The sequence below is a fragment of the Salvelinus fontinalis genome, chromosome 23, assembly GCF_029448725.1.
Source record: "Salvelinus fontinalis isolate EN_2023a chromosome 23, ASM2944872v1, whole genome shotgun sequence".
Lineage (NCBI taxonomy): Eukaryota > Metazoa > Chordata > Actinopteri > Salmoniformes > Salmonidae > Salvelinus > Salvelinus fontinalis.
The window spans coordinates 12,894,602-12,907,664 of record NC_074687.1 but is presented as its reverse complement, the minus strand read 5'-3'; the positions used below and the strand labels follow the sequence as shown (position 1 = coordinate 12,907,664).

At 45.8% G+C, this 13,063-nt stretch overlaps 1 protein-coding gene across 18 annotated transcripts in view; it reads right to left on the bottom strand.

The window, feature by feature from the left end:
• LOC129820868 (peripheral plasma membrane protein CASK-like) overlaps positions 1 to 13,063 on the bottom strand; it is a 237,314-nt gene that overhangs the window by 87,565 nt on the left and 136,686 nt on the right. For 9 of the 18 annotated variants that reach the window (XR_008754252.1, XM_055877923.1, XM_055877926.1 and 6 more), the window contains 2 exons: positions 11,133 to 11,235; positions 104 to 282 (listed from right to left, as the gene is read on the bottom strand). Coding sequence is in view for 17 of the 18 variants with exons in the window: in XM_055877923.1 (XP_055733898.1) it covers positions 104 to 282; positions 11,133 to 11,235 (282 nt within the window). In the remaining variant the exon portion in view is untranslated. The remainder of the gene's footprint in view (positions 1 to 103; positions 283 to 11,132; positions 11,236 to 13,063) is intronic. The other 9 variants (XM_055877920.1, XM_055877925.1, XM_055877927.1 and 6 more) reach the window with 1 other exon arrangement.

Below are 13,063 nucleotides of genomic sequence, written 5' to 3'. Positions count from 1 at the left end.
AGACACAGACAGAGAAAGAAGCACATACGGATGCTTTCAGGATAAGGCTACTAATACCATACTGTAGGTACACTGAGTTATTGGCGTTTTGTAAATCAACTACTACCTTGTATTTTCCCCTGCAGATGGCTTCGAACAGGCGTTCCTTGGTACCGTAGAACGGCAGGCAGCCAGACAGCAGGATGAACAGGATGACTCCACAGCCCCACACATCTACAGGCTTACCATACGGTTCCCTCTTCACCACCTCTGGGGCCATGAAATGGGGCGTGCCTACACGACCTGGGAGGGGAGAGAGAGAAATACAATATGTATCTATGCATGGATGGATGTTTGTTGGTCTGTATGTATTTTTATTTTATTTATTTAACCTTTTATTTAATTAGGCAAGTCAGTTAAGAACAAATTCTTATTTACAACGACGGCCTACCCAGCCAAACCCCTAACCCGGACGATGCTGGGCCAATTGTGCGCCGCCCTATGGGACTCCCAATCACGGCCGGTTGGGATACATACCGGAATTGAACCAGTGTCTGTAGTGACACCTCTAGCACTGAGATGCAGTGCCTTAGACAGCTGCGCCACTCAGGAGATACATACATGTATGTATGTAAGTATGTATGTATGTACTGTACCAGTCAAAAATTTGGTTACACCTACTCATTCACAGGTTTTTGTTAATTTCTATATATTTTCTACATTGTCGAATAATAGTGAAGACAAATACAAATATATTTTACTTTTGAGATGCTTCAAAGTAGCCACCCTTTGCCTTGATGACAGCTTTGCACACTCTTGGCATTCTCTCAACCAGCTTCATGAGGTAGTCAACTGGAATGCATTTCAATTAACAGGTGTGCCTTGTTAATTTGTGGAATTTCTTTCCTTCTTAATGCGTTTGAGCCAATCACTTGTGTTGTGACAAGGTAGGGGTGGTATACAGAAGATAGCCCTATTTGGTAAAAGACCAAGTCCATATTATGGCAAGAACACCTCAAGTAAACAAAGAGAAACAACAGTCCATTAATACTTTAAGACATGAAGGTCAGTCAAAAGGCAGTCGCAAAAACCATCAAGCGCTACGATGAAACTGGCTCTCATGAGGACCGCCACAGGAAAGGAAGACCCAGATTTACCTATGCTGCAGAGGATAAGTTCATTAGTTACCAGCTCAGAAATTACAGCCCAAATAAATGCTTCTCAGAGTTCAAGTAAAAGACACATCTCAACATCAACTGTTCAGAGGAGACTATGTGAATCAGGCCTTCATTGTCGAATTGCTACAAAGAAACCACTACTAAAGGACACCAATAAGAAGAAGAGACTTGCTTGCACCAAGAAACACGAGCAATGGACATTAGACCGGTGGAAATCTGTTCTTTGGACTGATGAGTCCAAATGTGAGATTTTTGGTTCCAACCGCCATGTCTTTGTGAGACGCAGAGTAGGTGAACGGATGATCTCCGCATGTGTGGTTGTCACCATAAAGCATGGAGGAGGAGGTGTGATGGTGTGGGGATGCTTTGCTGGTGAGACTGTCAGTGATTTATTTAGAATTCAAGGCACCCTTAATCAGCATGGCTACCACAGTATTCTGTAGCGATATGCCATCCCATCTGGTTTGCGCTTAGTGGGACTATCATTTGTTTTTCAACAGGACAATGACTCACCACACCTCCAGGCTGTGTAAGGGCTATTTGACCAAGAAGGAGAGTGATGGAGTGCTGCATCAGATGACCTGGCCTCCACAAACACCCGACCTCAACCCAATTGAGATGGTTTGGGATGAGTTGGACCGCAGAGTGAAGGAAAAGCAGCCAACAAGTTCTCAGCATATGTGGGAACTCCTTCAAGACTATTGGAAAAGCATTCCAGGTGGAGCTGGTTGTGAGAATGCCAAGAGTGTGCAAAGCTTGAAGAATCTAAAATATACATTTTGATTTGTTGTAACGGTCCTGACCTGTTTTATGTTGTTTTTGTATGTGTTTATGGTCAGGGCGTGTGTTTTGGGTGGGCAGTCTATGTTTTCTGTTTCTATGTTGGTTTTGGGTTGCCTGGTATGGCTCTTAATTAGAGGCAGGTGGTTTGCGTTTTCCTCTAATTAAGAGTCATATTTAGGTAGGGTGTTCTCACTGTTTGTTTGTGGGTGATTGTCTTCCGTATCTGTGTTATGTTTGCACCATACGGGACTGTTTGACTGTTCGTTTCGTTTTGATGTAGTCTGTTCCTGTCCGTGAGTTTTACGTTTAGTTAGTTAAGTTCATGTTCAGGTTTCGTCTACGTCGTTTTCTTGTTTTGTAATTTTGTAAAAGTGTTTGTTTTCGTGTGCCGTCGTTACGAATAAAGAGATGGCTTATTTCCCTAATGCTGCATTTTGGTCTACTGATCCTTCTCTCCTCTCCTCATCCGAGGATGAGGAGAACGACAGCCCTTACAGAATCACCCACCACGCTAGGACCAAGCGGCAAGGGAAAACTCAACGGAGTAAGGGACAGGTAAAGAAGGAGCAATGGACATGGGACGATATATTGGACGGAAAAGGTGTCTACACATGGTAGGAGATCCTGGCTGGTAGGGATCGCCTCCCATGGGAACAGCTGGAGGCACTGAGGAGAGCAGAGGCTACCGGAGATTATGAGGGAACGCGTCTGGCACGGAAGCCCAAAAAGCCCGTAAGTAACACCCAAAAATTTCTTGGGGGGGGGGCTAAGAGGTAGTGGGCCAAGGGCAGGTAGGAGACCTGCGCCCACTTCCCAGGCTTACCGTGGAGAGCGGGAGTACGGGCAGGCGCCGTGTTACGCAGTAGAGCGCACGGTGTCTCCTGTACGAGTGCATAGGTCAGTGCGGGTTATTCCACCTCCCCGCACTGGCAGGGCTAGATTGGGTATTGAGCCAGGTGTCATGAGGCCGGCTCAACGCGTCTGGTCTCCAGTGCGTCTCCTCGGACCGGCATACATGGCACCTGCTTTACGCATGGTTTCCCCGGTTCGCCTACATAGGCCGGTGCGGGTTATTCCACCTCCCCGCACTGGTCGGGCGACCGGGAGCATTCAACCAGGTAAGGTTGGGCAGGCTCAATGCTCAAGAGTGCCAGTACGCCTCCACGGTCCAGTATTTCCGGCGCCACCTCCCCGCCCCAGCCTAGTACCTACAGTGTCTACACTACGCACTAGGCTACCAGTGCGTCTCCTGAGCCCTGTTCCTCCTCCACGCACTCTCCCTGTAGTGCGTGTATCTAGCCCGGTGCCTCCAGTTCCGGCACCACGCACAAAGCCTCCTGTGCGTCTCCAGAGCCCTGTACACACTGTATCTTCTCCCCCTACTAATCCTGATGTGCTTGTCCTCAGCCCGGTGTCACCAGTGCCGGTACCTCGCATCAGTTATAGAGTGGGCTTTGAGAGTACAGTGTGCCCTGTCCCTGCTCCCCGCACTAGTAGGAAGGTGCTTATCCTTAGCCCGGTGCCTCCAGTTCCGGCACCACGCACCAGGTCTACAGTGCGCCGTATCCGGCCAGAGCCATCCGTCTCCCCAGCGCCATCTGAGCCATCCGTCTCCCCAGCGCCACCTGAGCCATCCGTCTCCCCAGCGCCATCTGAGCCATCCGTCTCCCCAGCGCCATCTGAGCCATCCGTCTCCCCAGCGCCATCTGAGCCATCCGTCTCCCCAGCGCCGTCTGAGCCATCCGTCTGCAATGAGCCTGCAAAGCCGCCCGTCTGCCATGAGCCTGCTAAGCCGCCCGTCTGCCATGAGCGTCGAGAGCCGTCAGCCTGCCATGAGCGTCGAGAGCCGTCAGCCTGCCATGAGCGTCGAGAGCCGTCAGCCTGCCATGAGCGTCGAGAGCCGTCAGCCTGCCATGAGCGTCGAGAGCCGTCAGCCTGCCATGAGCGTCGAGAGCCGTCAGCCTGCCATGAGCGTCGAGAGCCGTCAGCCTGCCATGAGCGTCGAGAGCCGTCAGCCTGCCATGAGCGTCGAGAGCCGTCAGCCTGCCATGAGCGTCGAGAGCCGTCAGCCTGCCATGAGCGTCGAGAGCCGTCAGCCTGCCATGAGCGTCGAGAGCCGTCAGCCAGCCATGAGCGTCGAGAGCCGTCAGCCAGCCATGAGCGTCGAGAGCCGTCAGCCAGCCATGAGCGTCGAGAGCCGTTCAGTCAGGATCTGCCTGAGTATATCAGCCGGGACCTGCCCCTTGTCCCGGTGTTGCCCCTTGTCCCGGTGCTGCCCCTTGTACCGGTGCTGCCCCTTGTCCCGGTGCTGCCCCTTATCCCGGTGCTGCCCCTTATCCCGGTGCTGCCCCTTATCCCGGTGCTGCCCCTTGTCCCGGTGCTGCCCCTTGTCCCGGTGCTGCCCCTTGTCCCGGTGCTGCCCCTTGTCCCGGTGCTGCCCCTTGTCCCGGTGCTGCCCCTTGTCCCGGTGCTGCCCCTTGTCCCGGTGCTGCCCCTTGTCCCGGTGCTGCCCCTTGTCCCGGTGCTGGCCGTTCATTTAGGGGATGTTAGTTTTAGGGTGGTCATTGGGAGGGGAAGACAGAAGCGGGGAGTGACAATGGTGGTGTGGGGACAGCGTCCAGAGCCTGAGCCACCACCGTGGTCAACTGCCCACCCAGACCCTCCCCTGGACTTTGTGCTGGTGCGCCCGGCGTTCGCACCTTGAGGGGGGGGTTCTGTAACGGTCCTGACCTGTTTTATGTTGTTTTTGTATGTGTTTATGGTCAGGGCGTGTGTTTTGGGTGGGCAGTCTATGTTTTCTGTTTCTATGTTGGTTTTGGGTTGCCTGGTATGGCTCTTAATTAGAGGCAGGTGGTTTGCGTTTTCCTCTAATTAAGAGTCATATTTAGGTAGGGTGTTCTCACTGTTTGTTTGTGGGTGATTGTCTTCCGTATCTGTGTTATGTTTGCACCATACGGGACTGTTTGACTGTTCGTTTCGTTTTGATGTAGTCTGTTCCTGTCCGTGAGTTTTACGTTTAGTTAGTTAAGTTCATGTTCAGGTTTCGTCTACGTCGTTTTTTTGTTTTGTAATTTTGTAAAAGTGTTTGTTTTCGTGTGCCGTCGTTACGAATAAAGAGATGGCTTATTTCCCTAATGCTGCATTTTGGTCTACTGATCCTTCTCTCCTCTCCTCATCCGAGGATGAGGAGAATGACAGCCCTTACATTTGTTAAATACTTTATTTGGTTACTACATGATTCCATATGTGTTATTTCATAGTTTTGATGTCTTCACTATTATTCTACAATTTAGAAAATAGTAAAAAAGAAAAATCTTTGAATTAATAGGTTTTCTAAATCTTTTGACTGGTCGTGTATGTATGTATGTTGTTATGTACAGTGGGGCAAAAAATTATTTAGTCAGCCACCAATTGTGCAAGTTCTCCCACTTAAAAAGATGAGAGAGGCCTGTAATTTTCATCATAGGTACACTTCAACTATGACAGACAAAATTAGAAAATTAGAAAATCACATTGTAGGATTTTTAATGAATTTATTTGCAAATTATGGTGGAAAATAAGTATTGGGAAGACTGAATCTGCAATAGGTAAGCAGCTTGGTTTGAAGAAATCAACTGTGGGAGCAATTATTAGGAAATGGAAGACATACAAGACCACTGATAATCTCCCTCGATCTGGGGCTCCACGCAAGATCTCACCCCGTGGGATCAAAATGATCACAAGAACGGTGAGCAAAAATCCCAGAACCACACGGGGGGACCTAGTGAATGACCTGCAGAGAGCTGGCACCAAAGTAACAAAGCCTACCATTAGCAAGGGTATTGAAGATGAAACGTGGCTGGGTCTTTCAGCATGACAATGATCCCAAACACACCGCCCGAGCAACGAAGGAGTGGCTTCGTAAGAAGCATTTCAAGGTCCTGGAGTGGCCTAGCCAGTCTCCAGATCTCAACCCCATAGAAAATCTTTGGAGGGAATTGAAAGCCCGTGTTGCCCAGCAACAGCCCCAAAACATCACTGCTCTAGAGGAGTTCTGCATGGAGGAATGGGCCAAAATACCAGCAACAGTGTGTGAAAAACATGTGAAGACTTACAGAAAACGTTTGACCACTGTCATTGCCAACAAAGGGTATATAACAAAGTATTGAGATAAACTTTTGTTATTGACCAAATACATATTTTCCACCATAATTTGCAAATAAATTCATTAAAAATCCTACAATGTGATTTTCTGGATTTTTTTCTCTCATTTTGTCTGTCATAGTTGAAGTGTACCTATGATGAAAATTACAGGTCTCTCATCTTTTTAAGTGGGAGAACTTGCACAATTGGTGGCTGACTAAATACTTTTTTTGCCCCACTGTATGTATGTTGTTATGTACTGTATGTATGTATGTATGTATGTATGTATGTATGTATGTATGTATGTATGTATGTATGTATGTATGTATGGTGTTATGTATGTATGTATGTTGTTATGTATGTATGTATGTATGTATGTATGTATGTATGTATGTATGTATGTTGTTATGTACTGTATGTATGTATGTTGTTATGTATGTATGTATGTTGTTATGTATGTATGTATGTATGTTGTTATGTACTGTATGTATGTATGTTGTTATGTACTGTATGTATGTATGTTGTTATGTATGTATGTATGTATGTATGTATGTATGTTGTTATGTATGTATGTATGTATGTTGTTATGTACTGTATGTATGTATGTTGTTATGTATGTATGTATGTTGTTATGTATGTATGTATGTATGTTGTTATGTATGTATGTATGTATGTATGTTGTTATGTACTGTATGTATGTATGTATGTTGTTATGTACTGTATGTATGTATGTATGTATGTTGTTATGTATGTATGTATGTATGTTGTTATGTACTGTATGTATGTTTGTTGTTATGTACTGTATGTATGCATGTATGCATGTATGTATGTATGTATGTATGTATGTATGTATGTTGTTATGTACTGTCAAGTGTGCTCCCTCTCCGGCCTCTAGGTCACCAGGCTGCTTGTTATGGCGCACACCTGTCACCATCGTTACGCTCACCTGGACTCTTTCAATTCCCTGATTACCTTCCCTATATATGTCACTCCCTTTGGTTCCTTCCCCAGGCATCATTGTTTCTGTTTCTGTGTCATGTCTCTGTGCTGTTAGCGGTTTCTTGTTTTGTATTATGTTACGTTTATTTATTAAACCACTCACTCCCTGAACTTGCTTCCCAACTCTCAGCGCACATCGTTCCATGTACTGTATGTATGGATGTTTGTTGTTATGTATGTTTGTTGTTATGTACTGTATGTATTTTTGTATTCATTTGTATATGTTTTATTGTCACATACACCGGATAGGTGCAGAATTCCTCACAATCAAATGCTGACCGCATTATCTACCAAGAGAATTCACTTCGATCATAATCACAGTCATGTATATTCCCCCCCAAGCAGACACATCGACGGCCCTCAAATAACTTAATTTGACTCTATGTAAACTGGAAACCACATATCCTGAGGCTGCATTTATTGTAGCTGGGGATTTTAACAAGGCTAATCTGAAAACAAGGCTCCCTAAATTTTATCAGCATATCGATTGCGCGACCCGGGCTGGCAAAACCCTGGATCATTGTTATTCTAACTTCCGCGACGCATATAAGGCCCTCCCCCACCCTCCTTTCGGAAAAGCTGACCACGACTCCATTTTGTTGCTCCCAGCCTATAGACAGAAACTAAAACAGGAAGCACCCGTGCTCAGGTCTGTTCAACGCTGGTCCGACCAATCGGATTCCACGCTTCAAGATTGCTTCGATCACATGGACTGGGATATGTTCCGGATAGCGTCGAACAACAACATTGATGAATACGCTGATTCGGTGAGCGAGTTTAATAGCAAGTGCATCGGTGATGTTGTAACCCACAGCGTCTGTTAAAACATTCCCAACCAGAAACCGTGGATTGATGGCAGCATTCGCGCAAACTGAAAGCGCGAACCACTGCTTTAATCAGGGCAAGGTGGCCAGAAACATGACCGAATACAAACAGTGTAGCTATTCCCTCCGCAAGGCAATCAAACAAGCTAAGCGTCAGTATAGAGACAAAGTAGAGTCGCAATTCAACGGCTCAGACACGAGATGTATGTGGCAGGGTCTACAGTCAATCTAGGACTACAAAAGAAAAACCAGCCCCGTCGCGGACCACGATGTCTTGCTCCCAGACAAACTAAACAGCTTCTTTGCTCGCTTTGAGGACAATACAGTGCCACTGACACGGCCCGCTACCAAAACCTGCATACTCTCCTTCACTGCCACCAACGTGAGTAAAACATTTAAACATGTTAACCCTCGCAAGGCTGCAGGCCCAGACGGCATCCCCAGCCGCGTCCTCAGAGCATGCGCAGACCAGCTGGCTGGTGTGTTTATGTACATATTCAATCAATCCTTATCCCAGTATGCTGTTCCCACATGCTTCAAGAGGGCCACCATTGTTCCTGTTCCCAAGAAAGCTAAGGTAACTGAGCTAAACGACTACCGCCCCGTAGCACTCACTTCCGTCATCATGAAGTGCTTTGAGAGACTAGTCAAGGACCATATCACCTCCACCCTACCTGACACCCTAGACCCACTCCAATAGGTCCACAGATGATGCAATCGCAATCACACTGCACACTGCCCTAACCCATCTGGACAAGAGGAATACATATGTAAGAATGCTGTTCATCGACTACAGCTCAGCATTTAACACCATAGTACCCTCCAAATTCGTCATTAAGCTCGAGACCCTGGGTCTCGACCCCGCCCTGTGCAACTGGGTCCTGGACTTCCTGACGGGCCACCCCCAGGTGGTGAGGGTAGGTAACAACATCTCCACCCTGCTGATCCTAAACACTGGGGCCCCACAAGGGTGCGTTCTCAGCCCTCTCCTGTACTCCCTGTTCACCCATGACTGCGTGGCCATGCACGCCTCCAAATCAATCATCAAGTTTGCAGACGTGGTAGGCTTGATTACCAACAACGACGAGACGGCCTACAGGGAGGAGGTGAGGGCCCTCGGAGTGTGGTGTCAGGAAAATAACCTCACACTCAATGTCAACAAAACAAAGGAGATGATCGTGGACTTCAGGAAACAGCAGAGGGAGCAGCCTCCTATCCACATCGACGGGACAGTAGTGAAGAGGGTGGAAAGTTGAAAGGGTCCACCCATACAGACAGCGTTGTGAAGAAGGCGCAGCAGCGCCTCTTCAAACTCAGGAGGCTTAAGAAATTTGGCTTGTCACCAAAAACACTCACAAACTTTTACAGATGCACAATCGAGAGCATCCTGTCGGGCTGTATCACCGCCTGGTACGGCAACTTCTCCGCCCATAACCGTAAGGCTCTCCAGAGGGTAGTGAGGTCTGCACAACGCATCATCGGGGGCGAACTCCCTGCCCTCCAGGACACCTACACCACCCGATGTCACAGGAAGGCCATAAAGATCATCAAGGACAACAACCACCCGAGCCACTGCCTGTTCACCCCTCTATCATTCAGAAGGTGAGGTCAGTAAAGGTACATCAAAGCAGGGACCGAGAGAATGAAAAACAGCTTCTATCTCAAGGCCATCAGACTGTTAAACAGCCACCACTAACATTGAGTGGCTGCTGCCAACATACTGACTCAACTCTAGCCACTTTAACAATGTAAAACTTTATGAAAAAAATGTATCACTAGCCACTTTAAACAATGCCACTTTGTATAATGTTTACATACCCTACATTACTCATTGCATATGTATATACTGTACTCTATACCATCTACTGCATCTTGCCTATGCCGTTCGGTCATCACTCATTCATTTATATTTTTATGTACATATTCTTATTCATTCCTTTACACTTGTGTGTATAAGGTAGTTGTTGTGAAATTGTTAGGTTAGATTACTTGTTAGATATTACTGCATGGTCGGAACTAGAAGCACAAGCATTTCGCTACACTCGCATTAACATCTGCATGTGACAAATACATTTTTATTTCATTTTATTTTGAAATGTATTGTTTTACAGGGTCAGCCATAGTGGTACGACGCCTCTGGAGCAAATTAGAGTTAAGTGCTTTTCTCAAGGACACATCGGGTATTCAAACCAGTGACCTTTCAGTTACTGGCTCAACACTCTCCCATTCAAGTTAAAACACATAGGGAACTGTTTCAGATGAACAACAGAGTCGTGGTTAGTAAGAGGAAGTTGGATTGTTGGGTCACCTAGTCAAACCATTGTCTGAAGAAAGCTTATATATGTCATTGATACGAGTAATGCATTACAGGGATGAAGATACATTTCTAGTTCTTCCTGGGTCAGTGTGAATGGATAGCACTATGGAGCACAGTGTGTATGTTTATCTTGGCTGCTGTTAAAACACTCATTTAAAGGTGATGTTAACTTAACAATTCATTCATACAGCTGGTACATGTGGCAAAGACATTGAAGAGATAGTTCACCCCAAAGATTGTCCGATTAGATGGTGCCAATATTTCCCATTTATTTGGTTGTATTATTAATGAACCCATGAAGGCCCAGATTCTCTCTGTCCTATGTCTGAAATGTTTGTACAAACAGCAGAAAAAATATGAAAAGTACAAGTTAGCAAGTACAGATTACGTTGATAAAAGTTGTAGCATTCCTGTTTTGAGATAGCAGAGTGAGAAGCTATGTTACACACTAGCATAACAACTGGCCATGCATTCTAAATGGTATACTAGTGTGGGTATTGGAACATACAGGTGTGAGATCTTGAGCCAGTTTGCAACAGCAGGAAAATAGTCCTGCACCAAGAGGAAATGTAAATTATTATGTGGATTGTAATTAATGGACATTTTTGTAGGGGTTGGTACATTGCTTGTAAGGGAAAATCAAGTCTGAAATTTCAAGGGGGAAATTACAAACGTAAGCCTTTTTAAACCTCAAATACACTACAAGTTTTACATTTCCTGCATTGCACAAAAGTTATCTTCCATCAGGGTAATCAAAGTAAGATCCTACATCTGTAAACACGACATAGCCTCTTTTACAATATCCACACTAGCATACCATTTAGAAGACAAGGCGCCAGTACATTCTTCTTCATTCCATGTGGTATGCTAGTGTGGATCTTGGACAGAGCCTGACAGCCAGACATTTCCAGCATGCATGGCGTTGCTTACCTCCAGCCACCAGTCCTGACTCTCCCAGTTGGATGGCCACGCCAAACCCTCCCAGCTTCACTGGAGCACTGTTTTCTTTAGATGCCAGGAGGACACAGTGGGGCTGGGGGGGGAGTGGGGGGGGGGGAAGAGAGAACATGTATAATTTATTTTATAGAATACAGTTGTTAGTATAATATACAGTGCTTTCGGAAAGTATTCAGACCCCTTCCCTTTTTCCACATTTTGTTACTTTACAGCCTTATTCTAAAATTGATGAAATAAAATAAAAATCCTCATCAATCTACGCACAATACCGCATAATGATAAAGCAAAAACAGGTTTTTAGAAATGTTTGCAAATGTATTACATAAGTATTCAGACCCTTTGCTATTAGACTCAAAATTGCATTCAGGTGCATCCTGTTTCCATTGATCATCCTTGAGGTGTTTCTACAACTTGATTGGAGTCCACCTGTGGTCAATTCAATTGATAAGACATGATTTTGAAAGGCACACACCTGTCTATAAGGTCCCACAGTTGACAATGCATGTCTGAGCAAAAACCAAGCTATGAGGTCGAAGGAATTGTCCGTAGAGCTCGGAGACAGGATTGTGTCGAGACACAGATCTGGGGAAGGGTACCTACCAAAAAATGTCTGCAGCATTGAAGGTCCCCAAGAACACAGTGGTCTCCATCATTCTAAATGGAAGAAGTTTCGAACCACCAAGACTCCTAGAGCTGGCCGCCCGGCCAAACTGAGCAATCGGGGGAGACCAAGAACCAGATGTTCACTCTGACAGAGTTCCTCTGTGGAGATGGGAGAACGTTCCAGAAGGACAACCATCTCTGCAGCACTCCACCAATCAGGCCTTTACGTTTGAGTGGCCAGACGGAAGCCACTCCTCAGTAAAAGGCACATGAAAGCCTGCTTGGAGTTTGCCAAAAGGCACGTAAAGGACTCTAAGACCATAAGAAACAAGATTCTTTAGTCTGATGAAACCAAGATTGAACTCTTTGGCCTGAACGCCAAGCATCACGTCTGGAGGAAACCTGGCACCATCCCAACGGTGAAGAATGGTGGTGGCAGCATCATGCTGTGGGGATGTTTTTCAGCGGCAGGGACTGGGAGACTAGTTAGGATCAAGGGAAAGATGAATGGAGCAAAGTACAAATAGATCCTTGATGAAAACCTGCTCCAGAGCACTCAGGACCTCAGACATGGGGCAAAAGGTTCACCTTCCAACAGGACAACAACTCTAAGCACACAGCCAAGACAATGCAGGAGTGGCTTCAGGACAAGATTCTGAATGTCTTTGAATGGCCCAGCCAGAGCCCGGACTTGAACACGATCGAACATCTCTGGAGAGACCTGAAAATAGCTGTGCAGTTGACAGTTGACAGGGACAGCAGTCCCCTGACAGAGCTTGAGAGGATCTGCAGAGAATAATGGGAGAAATTCCCCAAATACAGGTGTGCCAAGCTTGCAGCGTCATACCCAAGAAGACTCAAGGCTGTAATCGCTGCCAAAGGTGCTTTAACAAAGCACTGACTAAAGGGTCTGCATACTTATGTAAATGTGATTTTTCTGTTTCAATTTTTTTACATTTGCATACATTTCAAAAAAAGAAATTGCATTGTCATTATGGGGTATTGTGTGTAGATTGATGAGGAAAAAAAACAATTGATTCATTCTTAGAATAATGCTGTAACGTTACAAAATGTGGAAAAAGTCAAGGGGTCTGAATACTTTATGAATGCACTGTATAACCTAACATTTGTATCACAACTACAGTTGCATAAATAACTCTAAATTAAGCATATAGGAGGACCTGATTCTTTGTTAACCGCTCAACACAGAATAGCCGCATGTGCGCATTCCCTCAGAAAACATTTTGGGAAAATATCCTTTCTATTTTACTCAGCTATGTTCAGTTGTATTCGTCATACTG